Source organism: Mirounga leonina, unplaced genomic scaffold (genome assembly GCF_011800145.1).
Source record: "Mirounga leonina isolate KUSES-001 unplaced genomic scaffold, KU_Mleo_1.0 Mir_200, whole genome shotgun sequence".
Lineage (NCBI taxonomy): Eukaryota > Metazoa > Chordata > Mammalia > Carnivora > Phocidae > Mirounga > Mirounga leonina.
In genome coordinates this window covers 10,173,142-10,185,363 of record NW_023270503.1, presented here as the reverse complement: position 1 = coordinate 10,185,363, position 12,222 = coordinate 10,173,142, and the positions used below count along the sequence as shown (strand labels likewise).

The 12,222-nt window shown below is 44.8% G+C and overlaps 1 protein-coding gene across 1 annotated transcript; it reads right to left on the bottom strand.

Moving 5' to 3' along the window:
* Nucleotides 1-4,874: 4,874 nt before the first annotated feature.
* Nucleotides 4,875-7,929, bottom strand: LOC118025022 (C-C motif chemokine 4). Its single transcript, XM_035027357.1, has 3 exons — nucleotides 6,467-7,929; nucleotides 5,843-5,957; nucleotides 4,875-5,264 (listed from the first exon to the last, which is right to left on the bottom strand). The coding sequence occupies exons 1-3, from the start codon at nucleotides 6,540-6,542 to the stop codon at nucleotides 5,177-5,179; spliced, it is 279 nt and encodes a 92-aa protein (XP_034883248.1). The 5' UTR covers nucleotides 6,543-7,929; the 3' UTR covers nucleotides 4,875-5,176.
* Nucleotides 7,930-12,222: the final 4,293 nt, after the last annotated feature.

The following is a 12,222-nucleotide window of genomic DNA, read 5'->3' as shown; positions in this document are numbered from 1 at the left end:
CCCACCCCCCTCCCCTCTAGAACCCTCAGTTTGTTTTTCAGAGTCCAATGATAGATGTATTTTTAAAGTTCATGATTTAAGAGCTAGTTTCCCACATACTGGGAGAGAAAATAAGATAGACACTATTAGCAGAATAAAGTGAAAGGTATGAGACTAAGAGTTAGCCACCTGAGAATGATCCTAATAAGGCCCAGTGCTGCCCAGGAAGAGGCTGGACTGTAGGGGAGGGGTAGGGGAGCTGGACTGGGAAGAGGAGTAGGGGAGCAGGAGGGAAGCACAGTCCAAGATGGCTGGCAGCTTTTCCAAGAAGTCCCAAGCCCTGTGGGCTCAGAGGAGCTTAGGGTGAGACAGAAAGGACAGAGTCATGGACCTGACCCCAGAGGCCAAGACAAGACAAGGGACCCAGCAGAGGGTCTGATGCCCAGTGGCCAGAGGGCTGAGACACACCTCTGCAGATGCCAGCAGAGGCCAAGGGACAACAAGGAGCAAGATGAGCCTAATCACACCAGTGTTCCAGAATGACGATGGACCCTGGGAAGAATGGGAGGAGAGAATGGGAAGAAGTATGGCTCATGGAAGATTCTCAACTGGAAAAAAACATCAGGAAGTAATTGTGTTTACCTTGTGGCCAGATTAAACTTTCTACCATCAAAAGAAACAGGCGCTGAGGGGTTGGGTTCAATTATGGAAAAAATAAAGTTACATTTTTGTACCTCAAAGTCTGTGACTTTGAAATTTACAAGCATCGCAGTCACCAGGCAGGCTTATGAAATTTACCAAGGATGTTTCTAGAAACCCTTTGTATAGGGAATTGAGTAATGGGGAGGAGAAGATAGCATTTTCAAAGCTCAAGGAAGTGTTTTATGTTGGAATTAAAGTTGTCCAGCTGGAAAGAACTTTGTAAATCCAGAAGTGTAGGGTGCCCCCACTCTCTTTCTCTAAAATAAATAAATAAAATCTTGAGGAAGAAGAAAGAAGGAGGAGGAGGAGGAGAAGGAGGAGGAGGAGCAGAAAAGGGGAGTCCCCAGACCATCCTGTTGGGATTAAGCCTGTCTTCTCCTAAAAAAAATGTGATTTTCTCTTTTCTTCTGAATGTATATATTTCACACAATTTTCATATATCTAAAAATGAAACTACAAAATATAGAAAAATGCATTAACAAATTTGTGTCTCAATTCCTACATCTTTTTCCATTTTCCTGTCTGCCTGGACTCAATGGGAACCCAAGAAGAGAAGCGTTTAGAAGGGAGGACAGGGGGAGACAACTGGAAAAGAGAGAGGACGAGGCCCTCAGGTCTGTGAAAGGTGTGTGTGGAAAGCAGCTCAGAACCACCATGTGGCCGCTGGGCTCAGCCATCAGGAAGAACTGTGGTTTCTTCCACCATCTGTGGCTCATTTTATATCCTCGGTCACTGTTTCTGCTGGGTCAGCTCCTGGCCTCCTAGGAGGAAAATGCCTATGTCATGGGAGCATAAAAAAGACTCTGGGTTGGAGGGGGATAGGAAGAGAACATAGAATTTGCATGAACCAGAACATGAAGGAACATACCCCCTCCGCCCCCAGCTGGAGAGGGAAATGGAGGATGTAGACATTGCAAGAGAGTAGACACACACGGGGCTGTGTTTTTCCAGAAGTTGCTCCACAAACTGTAGCTCTTATCTCCTGCCCTGCTTCATCTGTTCTGGTTCTGGTCTCTACCCAGAAACCTGGCAAAATAAATGGATAGTTAGATACCAACTCCCTGGCCTCAGGCTAAGAAAAGGAAGTTTCATGAAGAAAGGAGAAAGGAAGAACAAGTCTCTTGTTGTGCAACAGGTGAAGTCCCACATTACCCCATGGAGAGGATTTCACGCTGTCGTTGCGGATTCCAGGCTGAAGCCCTTCTTCACTACAGTATTCAGGTCTCCGGCAGCCTTCCCTGGAGCTCTGGTCTCTGAGAAGCATAATTCTTCCCTTGCAATTTGCGCAGGGGCAAGGAGGTGTGGGGCAAAGGGCTCCATGTGAGCAAGGAGACCCAGATTCTGGCCCTAACTCTGCTCTCTCTAATGGTGAAACCAGAGACAAATTGTGGCTCTGCTCTGGGCTTCATTTGACAAATGAGAGGATGGACTCCTCCAGATAGGAATCCAAGACCCCCACCCCCACCCCGCAGAAGGCCAGAGTGTCTCAAGAAGAGTCAGGTTTCCTCTTAACCTATCTGGGGGGTTTGTACCCTTTGTGAAGCTTCAGCCTTCGTACTTAGCTACGGGGGCAGACCCTCCTCTTGAGATGCCTCACTTCATTATAATGCATTGCCTTGGAATGTGTCCACTTCACCCTGAGTTTCTCCTGCAAAGAAGTTGGTCTCATCTTCTAGAATGTTCCATTCCCTTCCACACTGAGGAGGGGGTGACTCTTCAGCTGGTGATCGTATCAGTTTTCTATTGCTGCTATAACAAATTAATACAAACTTGATGCCCTAAAAAAACACTCATTTGTTCTCTTAAAGTTCTGGAGTTCAGAAATCCAAACCTGAAATCAAGGGTATCAACAGGGCTGCACTCCACCTGGAGCCTCTAGGGGGAAAGCAATTTCCTTGCTTTTTTTCCAGCTTCTAGAATGGCACTCTTGCATTCCTTGGCTCGTGGGCTCTTCCTCCATCTTCAAAGCTGGCTGTCAAATTGCCTTCTTTTCTCTGTAGCCAAATCTCCCACTGCCCCCTCTTATAAGGATACTTACGACTACATTTAAGGTCCAGTCAGATAATCCAGGAAAATCTCTCCACCTCAAGATCCTTTACTTGATCACATCTGCAAAGTCCTTTTTGCTGTACAAGGCAATCTTCACAGCTTCTGGGGATTAGGATGTGGACATCTTGGGGGCCATTATTCTGTCTACCTATCTATAGATCACCTGTCTACCATGGTGATCTATACCTTGTCTCAGGCCCGGGGATTATCCATTTTCTCTCTCAACCCCTTCCCTAAGAATAGAGTATGTGTATTTTTCATCAAAGACCACACCCTACCTTCCACCCTACTTCCAACACCCCTCCCTTCACTACTTTAGCTTCTGTGCCTTTAGGACAGTGCCATCCAATGGAACTTTCCACGGTGATGGAAATGCTTTATATCTGCACTGTCCAACATGGCAGTCATGAAACACATGTAGCTAATGAGCACTTGAACTGTGACTAGTGCAACTGAGGAAATGAATTGTAAATTTTATTTAATTTTCATTAAATTTAATTAAAAAATTTTTTTAAAGATTTTATTTATTTGAGAGAGAGAGAATGAAAGAGAGAGCACATGAGAGGGGGGAGGGTCAGAGGGAGAAGCAGACTCCCTGCCGAGCAGGGAGCCCGATGTGGGACTCGATCCAGGGACTCCAGGATCATGACCTGAGCCGAAGGCAGTCGCTTAACCAACTGAGCCACCCAGGTGCCCTAAATTTAATAAAAATTTAAATAGCCACCTGTGGCTAGTGATTAATATATTGGACAGCTCAGATGTAGGCAGATGAAAAGCAAAAGCCAAGCCTAGTCAGGCTCTGGGATGATGGGGGTGGCTAAGTGCAGGGCAAGGAACAGAATTGTCTGTTGGCCCCAGAGAGGTACATGGTCCCAGTTCTGCTTTTGCATTGGACTAATAACACTCAAATGATTTTCCAGGTAGCCCCCTCTTCATCCTACTCACACAATGGGTCATCCTTTTGGGAACCACGAGGCATGTCACGTGGAGCACGGAAAAGGGACTAACCTGGGATTTGGCATTGGCTAGAGTCCTCTGTCACACACTTGCTGGGTGGCCTTTAATAAGTCACTTCTCAGTCCCTGGCTCTCAGTTTCCATAAAATGAGTTGGACCAGATGGTCTGAAAGGGTCCCTGAAATTTTAATAGACTAAAATTCTATGTCCCATGGATCAAGGTTTGATTGTATATGTAATTCTATTTCAGGCCTGTGTTCTCCCTGAGAAATTTTTTTTTTTTAAGTAGGCTCCACACCCAGTATGTGGAGCTCCACACAGGGCCGGAACTCACAAACCTGAGATCAAGATCCTGAGATCAAGAGTCAGACACCCAACTGACTGAGCCACCCAGGAACCCCTGTAAGAGGAAGTTCTGAGTGAAGAATTAAGGAGATGAGAAGTGGCTCTAGGTTACTCCCTAACAGTCCAGAACCAGATCTGACATTCATTCTTCTGTCCCCATGACAACACTTCACATTTGCTTTGGCTTTTAGAGAGCTGATTCACTAATTAACCTAATCCACATGATGACCCTAGGAGGATAGACATTGTGGCCATTTTAAGTGAGAACGCTGAGGCTCAGAGAAGAAAAGAATCTTCCAGATGTCAGGCCCCACGATGAGTAATGCACACGTCACCTTACAGATGCCCTTTGAAGCCCCCACTTTCCAGGTGTGAAAACGGAAGGTCCGGTAAGGCAAGATGACTTTCCTCATGGCATGCTGATAATAAGTTAGGCTTATTATTATCCTGACTCTGAACACTTCTCCCTCCATCTACATTGTGCTGCTACTACTATTTACAACTTCCCTATGGAATGCTGATGTGTGAACCCTTAGCATCACAGCTATCCTTTTGGATCATCCTTTCATGATGCTCCCCCAGCCAACCTACAAACCTTGGCAAGTCATGTCACCTCTCTGCCTCTGTTTCCTCCTCTGTAAAATTGGAGATAACCAGTAGGGACTTTAGAAGGGTGTTAAAATCCCATTGAAAATGTTAAGTGAGATCATGTCTTTACACATATTAGCCCATAGTAAGCACTCCGTAATTGCTCGTTCTTGTTGTGTTTGGAAACAGTAGTTTGTCCCAGTCGTAATACAAGGCAATTCCCTTCAACCCCAATCAAATTAAAATGCAAAGAAATTGTCTACAATTTTTAAGAAGTTTTATTCTGAAAACACATGGAATCAGTTGCATTATCCATACATCTACAATAGCAGAGAAACAGTGATGGTAGATTATCCCCATGGGGGACAAGTGTGCTTTGACAAAACAAATAATAGAAATAACTCCAAATACAATAACACAGCACAAAATAAGATTAAATTAAGAGAAGGAACGGGCTACTAAGAAGAGTCACGAGTGTGGAGAAGGTGCGTCTCGTGGGAAGCGTCGGGCTCAGGTGACGTTCCCTGGAGACCTCCTGCACCTGGAGCTGGAGCAGCTCAGTTCAGTTCCAGATCATTCATGTATTCCTGGACCCAGGGCTCGCTGGGGTTAGCACACACTTGTCTGCCCCTTTTGGTTTGGAATCTGTGGGACAAGGAATGGACAGATTAGAATCCCATGGAACCTTGCCTGTGGTAGGTATGTATCTTCCTTTGCTTGACCATGGTTCATGTTGGACAGCTCTAATAGATGGGGAAACCCTTCCTGGGGTGGTGCTAGAACTGGACTCCTTGTAAATTCTACTCTGGATTTAGCTCCACCTCCTGGGTTGCCCACATTAGGAACAAATGAGTTTTGCAATCAATATGGATACATCACCCTACTCATTCTCTATTGGTCCTAGCAATGACTTTTCTGTGTGTTTTTCTAAGCATGGTTTAGGAAATCAGCCCACATCTCCTGTCATCTTTTTTACTTTCCCTGGTTTCCTGGCTTCTGGCTAACTTCCTCTCCTAGAAACCCCCTTCCTCTCCCTTGGCTCCTGCCCAGCCCCCTCTGGACTCACAGGTGACTTCAAGACTTGATCCTCACTGACTTCTGGAAGGGCTTCAGCCCTGACACTTGCCTCCCTACTGCTTGATTCCATCTTCCCCCAATAGGCTCCCTTTTCTAATCCTGCCCTCACCCTTGCCTCGTAGAGCAGCCCCAGGCTTGATACTCACACCACGGCTGGCTGGGAGCAGAGGCTGCTCGTCTCGAAGTAATCAGTCACAAAGTTGCGAGGGAGCTGCCTCAGGGTGTAAGAAAAGCAGCAGGCGGTGGGAGGGTCTGAGCCCACTGGAAAGAAAGGCAGGGGTGAGATAGAAGCTCTAAACAACCTGTTAATTTTGGCTTCTAATCATAGATATTCAGTGACCATTTCTATAGGATGACCAGATCCCAAAATATGGTCCCTTGTATCCAATCCCACTCACCCTAAGTAGGAGTATTATTCTGAGTAGAAGATCATAAGAGAAAGCCATGAAAGAATTCTAGAAGTTTGGAGCTGGACTGAGTCTCAGGGCATGTGTCTAACTCCCTCCATTTTACAGATGGGGAAACCAAGGCACAGAAAGAGACAGGAACTTGCTTAAATGAGTCTACTGGTTGCCATTTCTTAAGAAAACAGGAACTTAACTATTACTGAATGCCTACTAGATTCTACATTTAAGAGCAGGCTACTTGGAAATCTTCCTGTCTCCCTTTTGTCCAATCCCTAGATTCACTGTTAGATCAGCCCCAACTAGAAAAGTCAACACTGCCTACACCATGACTTTAGAAGTTAGCGGCTGGAAGAGTGGACTTACTTGGTGCTGAGAGCGTCGGGGAGTAGAAGGCAGCCACGAGCACAAGGAGAGAAAGGACAGTCACACACAGCTTCATGGTCTTGGCAGAGGAGAGGCTTTCCTGGAGCTGAGACTGCAGAGCCCAGAAGCTTCAGAACCCGACTGTGTTCTGCACTGAAACTGATTTGGGAACCCCTCTTTATAGGAACTCTGAGGCCTTGGACAGAGTTGGAGGCACAGGAGGGCAAATGGAATTTCCAGGGTAGAGATGATGTCATGGTGCCAATATGGAAACTAAAGCTAGCTGACAGTGAGAAGCCCTTCACAGCTTCTCTTCCCCAGGGCGATGTCATCACAGAGGAGGGGGGAAGTGGAGAAGAAGTGGGCTGTACTGTAGAGGGAAGTGGTACACCAAAGGCAGTGATCAAGACTGTGGAGAGAATTGCAAACCCAAGAGGAAGGACGAAACATTCACACCTGTCAGATGCTCTCGGCGGTTGGTGCCTCCAGAAGCTGGAGGCTTCACGTCAGTCTTTCCAGGGCTGCCTGGCCTTAAGAAGGAAGGGGCGGCCAGGACTCCATGTCCCATTCCTGGGACTCCTTCTGCTGAGCTGAGTGACCTTGGTGCCCTATACCTTTTCCTGGACGTAAAGAGAGAGTCCAGCATTGAATGTGCAGAGGACCCAGCAGGGCAGCACAAGAACATTTACAACTTCTACCTATTGGAGATTTACGAGGGGCCAGGCACTGGGCAAGCTGCCACATACACATGGCATTTAACCCTACCATACCCCTGAGCAGGACTGTGATTCTTCCCCTGGGGCAACGAGGATCACATAGCAAGATTCACTATCTCCAGGCCACACGGCTGTCAGGTGGCAGTGCCAAGATTTGAACTGAGATTCATTTGATTCTAAAATCTGGTTTTTTCCACCCCATTGCCTCCAGTACAAATACAGAATGTGACCACAAAGAGAGAAAATGTTGACCACTAGGGCCAATACCACACACAAAGACCCATCTTATTAGGGCTGAAATCAGGAAAGGAGTTTGGGTCAGTCTGTTCTTGAACAAGAAGGGAACAGAAAAGAAATAAAGATCTCAATATGTTTACTTGACTGTTAATAGAAAAGGAGAAAAAGCTCAGGAAGAATCAAGTTTGGAAGACCCAAATAAAGAATGTTCCTCTAGTGTAAAAATGGGATTAGATATACCTAGCAATGAGCTTATCCACGTTATGGATAAAATGTGGAATCTAAGCACGTGGGTGTTCCCCAGCCATCCATAGGGAATTCCTTGCATTCATGGAAAGCTCTGCCTGGTTGGGCAGCTGCTGTTGACCTGTGGGTGACCACCTGAAGTTTACAAAGACCAGGAATACAGTGGTGCATGGAGTGGGACACGTGGGGCAATTAGAGTGGTTGGATCAAGATCTCTATCCACTGTCAGCTCACCCACGCTGACCCAGATGCTCACCCCCAGCCTCACATGGCTACCTGCCTCTGCCCTGAGAAAGAAGAATGAAGAGGGAAAGGAGAGAGCCAGGCCTCCTGGGTGCTATAGAAATGTGGGCTAGGAGGAATCAGGGCAGCATTTTGGAGTACTTCAGGGCTACTAAATAAAGTTCAATGTCATCCTACCTCATCACTCCCCAACCACCACCACCTATATACACACAAACTCTACTTCTCTCCTCCATCCTGTCCTTGTCCTTTTTTGTTGTTGTTGTTCAAGTCTTGCTTCAAATGTTCCAATCTTTACATAGACCTCCATCTCCAGCTCTAAGTTTCTGCAATCCTTTGTATCACATATGCTAGTATCTCTCATGGTCTCTCCTGGTTGATGGAGTTTCATGTTCATGCATCAAGCACCTTGCTTTAAGGGAAGGAGGATGTGTCTTATGTTCCCCCAAATCTACAGACTTTGTTATTCATGGCATTTCCATTCAACTCAATTGAGTAGTCATCTGCTGTTTGTCAGGGCAGACAGAGCTGAATGAAGCCCCAAATTTGCACTCAAAGAGTTCTTAGTCTAGTGATGGTGTTGATGGTGACAGAAATAACAATGCCATGAGATGGAATAAGATAAGTGTCACATTAGAGGTAGAAACAAAATGTCAGAGAGCCCAAAGGGTGGAGAAGTCCATCCCTTAGCTGTCAATGAATGGTCCCCAGTCAAGTCTAAGCTCCACTGTGCACTAATAAGGAACACTTGACATGGAGTCCTTTGTCTAAATGAGTGGGGTGTGCTGATCTTCAAGCTGTGGAGAGATTATGAACATGTCTGCTCTGGAACAATAGGACAATGATGATAGATAAGAATGGATAATTAGTCTGCATTGAACCACACAATTAGTTTGACTGTTGACTTTGGCTTACTAGCCTTGATTTGATCTTTGGCTCATGGAGGTAAAATGTTTTGTTTGTGAAGGTCCCAACAAAAATGCTGTGTTCACACCAGTGAAATTCCACACTGAAAGTATAAAGGCTTATATCAATATGTTAAGCTGAATCAATGGCCTCTGAGATTTATACATTGAGGCTATTTCTAAGTAATAGTCAATAGAGAATGAGAACAAATTCCTCTTGAATACACAACAAAAAAATTGTTCATCTTTAAAAACCTTCCCTGACCTCTCTTCCAACTGAATTCTGTATCTCCCTCTATGCTCCTACAGCACCCCCCCCCCCCAGAGCTCCCTCCTTCATATCACCTATAACATATTTGGTTGTCTCTCTCACTAAAAAAAGGAGCTCCTTGATGCAGAAACAATGTTATGCTTATCTCTGTGTACACAGTAGGTATCTAACAAACACTTGCTTAATAGGTGTGCAGAGGGAGCACCAACTACCAGTTTTAATGGGAGGGGATGTGACAGGTAACATGGTCTCAGGGTGTGAACTCCATTTAGCTAAATGAAGTAAGAATAAACTGATCATTTTGAAAAACTCTATCCAAAATGTGATTCCCCACCCTCGATGGGGTAATTCTCTTCTTTCTTCTGCCCTCCACCCACATAACCAGTAATTTTATCATCAAGGATACTATTCTAGACTCAACTCTTTCCAGCTTAGGGTTGTGAGAAGTGGCAGCAAGAGTCAACCATGGTCCCACAGGTCCCTGTGGCCACCTCCTCACTCCTGAGCGGGGGAGCCCTTCACTTCCCCTCACTTGTGGTAACATAGAGGTTTCCCCTTTTATACCCTTGACTAGCACTGTGCTCATAATTCCATTTTGGGCACTTTCACGTCTGTTTTCTCATTTTGTCCTCCCAGCTTCCCAGGGCTGCAAGCAGGACCACTAGCCAGAGCAGTAATAGGACCTTGCAAAGGTCCTGATACTTTTGATTTCCCCCAGCATCTCCTCATCCATGGTTTTATTTGATCCTGATCTGTTTTGCCATTATACAGATCAGGAATACAAACTCAGAGAAGTTCAAAGACTTAATCAACGTCACACAGGATGTGTGTCAATAACCAAAGTCTTCCAACTCCTGGGTCAGAGATAACCAAACTTCCTTTACAGGTGTGACCCTCTGAGATTGCACATGTAGGAAGTCTCAGAAGGTACCAGACTTTCCAAAGAGAGTACAAAGCTGCTGAGGAGCAGGAAACAGACGTCGTCAATCCTGACATTCTGTGCGCCCCTAGAAGGAAAGTACTGAGATGCATGAGCATTGGGGAGACTACTGGGTGTCAGGGCCAAGAGCACTAGCCTCTAGGATGTGGAATGCCCAAAACTAGAGAAGTCCTTGTGAGCAAATATTGAGATTGGAAAGCCCAGGTAAGCAAGGTGGATGGTCACTTTGCCAAGATAAGAAACCAATACAGATAAATCCCTTGGTCTTGCCAGTGTGGTAGCCAAGTCACTTGGGGGAGATTGTAGATTGAAGAAACAAGTACATCATTATCCAAAGTGTGGGGGTTCAGGATGGAGTCTGTATGACAGGGAGGTGATTGAAGCAATTCATCAGAGACAATCACTCCACTCCTCAAGCCAGCAGCCTCACTCTTCTAAAAGAGGAAATGGGTCTTCATCACCCACCACAGCCTGCTCTTTGCGGTCAAGAGTGGAGGTCAGTGACTTTAGGGTCAAGGGTGAAGGTCAATGACTTTAGGGATGTTAAATTCCTGAGAGAAGGTTAAAGCCTCACCAGTGTTTGGAATACTTTCAGTATTCTTTAGGAAGCATCTTTCTTCCTTCCAACAGTGCTTTTATACCTGTTTCAAGCTCTTTCCAGTTTGGTCAGAGGATATCCAACAAGAGAAGAAAAATAATTCAGTAAAACTTTATTGAGTGTCTACTATATTCTGGGCACTGTTTCAGGCACTGGGGATACATGCTTTGGAAGGTGGTGGTGAAATGTCAAAAAAGGTAATGCCTGAGTTCTGTTTTGTTTTGTTTTGTTTTTTTATAGAAAATAGACATCACCACTCTACAAAAATTAGAAAACATAGGAAAGCATAAATAACAAAATAAAAATGACCCAGCATTCTGTACGTGGTTTTGTATTTTACTATTGTCACTTACTATTCTTTCTTGAACTAGTATATCTTATTTTTGTTACTTTATATTCTTTTCATGTCATTCAAAACATAAAAGTTACTCAAAATTGGCATGCATGGTATTTCATTGCATGGATATACCAAAATTTTATTAAGAATTTTATCATTAACCATTCTGTTGCTTAGGTCAGCCCATTTAGGTTGTTCTAACTTTTCTCTATTATAAATTTAGCTGAGATCTGAAGAATGATTAGCCAGGCGAAGAGTATAGGGCTGGGGTTAATCAGGCAAAGAACAAGAGACCTGTGCTTTTTTTAATACATGAAATAGATTAACTGGAATATTTCAGTAATCATGACAATAGTAACTAACACTAACATAGCTTTTACAGGAGCCAGTAATATCCAAAGCCTTTCATAGATGCTAATGTATTTTATCCTCCTGGGGGTCCTCTGAGGCAGATACTACTATCCGCTTTCACACACAAGGAAACTGAAGCACAGAGAGGTAAGTAACCTACAGAAGAACACACAGCTATTACATGTTAGATTTGGAAATGATATCAAGGAGGTCTGGCTCCAGAGCACAAGTAAATCAGAAAAGGGAAATGTGCTTACTATAAATTTATGTTAAAAGCTTAAACCAAAGTTCTGTTATTATGATGTAAAATGTCTTTCAGTTTTGCATTCTGCATGTCTTTTTTTTTTTTTTAAGATTTTATTTATTTGAGAGAGAGAATGAGAGAGAGAGAGAGAGCACAAGAGAGGGGAACAGGAATGGGAGAAGCAGACTCCCCGCCAAACAGGGAATCCAATGCAGGACTCGATCCCGGGACTCCATCATGACCTGGGCCAAAGGCAGTCGCTTAACCAACGGAGCCTCCCAGGCGCCCAGCATTCTGCATGTCTTTGAACAGTGGAATCCATGGGTTTCCCTTTTCCTTAGAAAATGAAGGGAATTAATTAAAGAGTGGCTTTCCTTATTGGTCCTAAATCTCCGCAGGTATCATGGGACGTACCTGTGCTTAAAGGAATTCACTCTGCCCTGTGGTCTCCCAGAAGGACGAGCTGACACCTCATTCATAGAAAGCAGAGGAGAGGCCTGCACTTTTAAGGAATTACATGTCGTTCAGAGGGCTGAGTCTAAGTTTCCAGGAAGTCCGAAAGTGGCAAGAAATGGACCAAGGAGGGAGGCGGGGGTCAGGTCACAGAGGGGAAGCTTCCATTTCATGCTGGAAACCATGCAGGGTATTTGAAATATTTTCAACAGAGA

What these genes read in the sequence shown, in the direction of transcription:
- LOC118025022 (XM_035027357.1), bottom strand. Translation starts at nt 6,542, where the DNA reads ATGAAGCTGTGTGTGACTGTCCTTTCTCTCCTTGTGCTCGTGGCTGCC. An exon ending in CCCGACGCTCTCAGCACCAA is followed by an intron (nt 5,958 to 6,466) that starts GTAAGTCCACTC and finishes CTTTCTTTCCAG; the next exon opens with TGGGCTCAGACCCTCCCACC. An exon ending in TGCTCCCAGCCAGCCGTGGT is followed by an intron (nt 5,265 to 5,842) that starts GTGAGTATCAAG and finishes CTTGTCCCACAG; the next exon opens with ATTCCAAACCAAAAGGGGCA.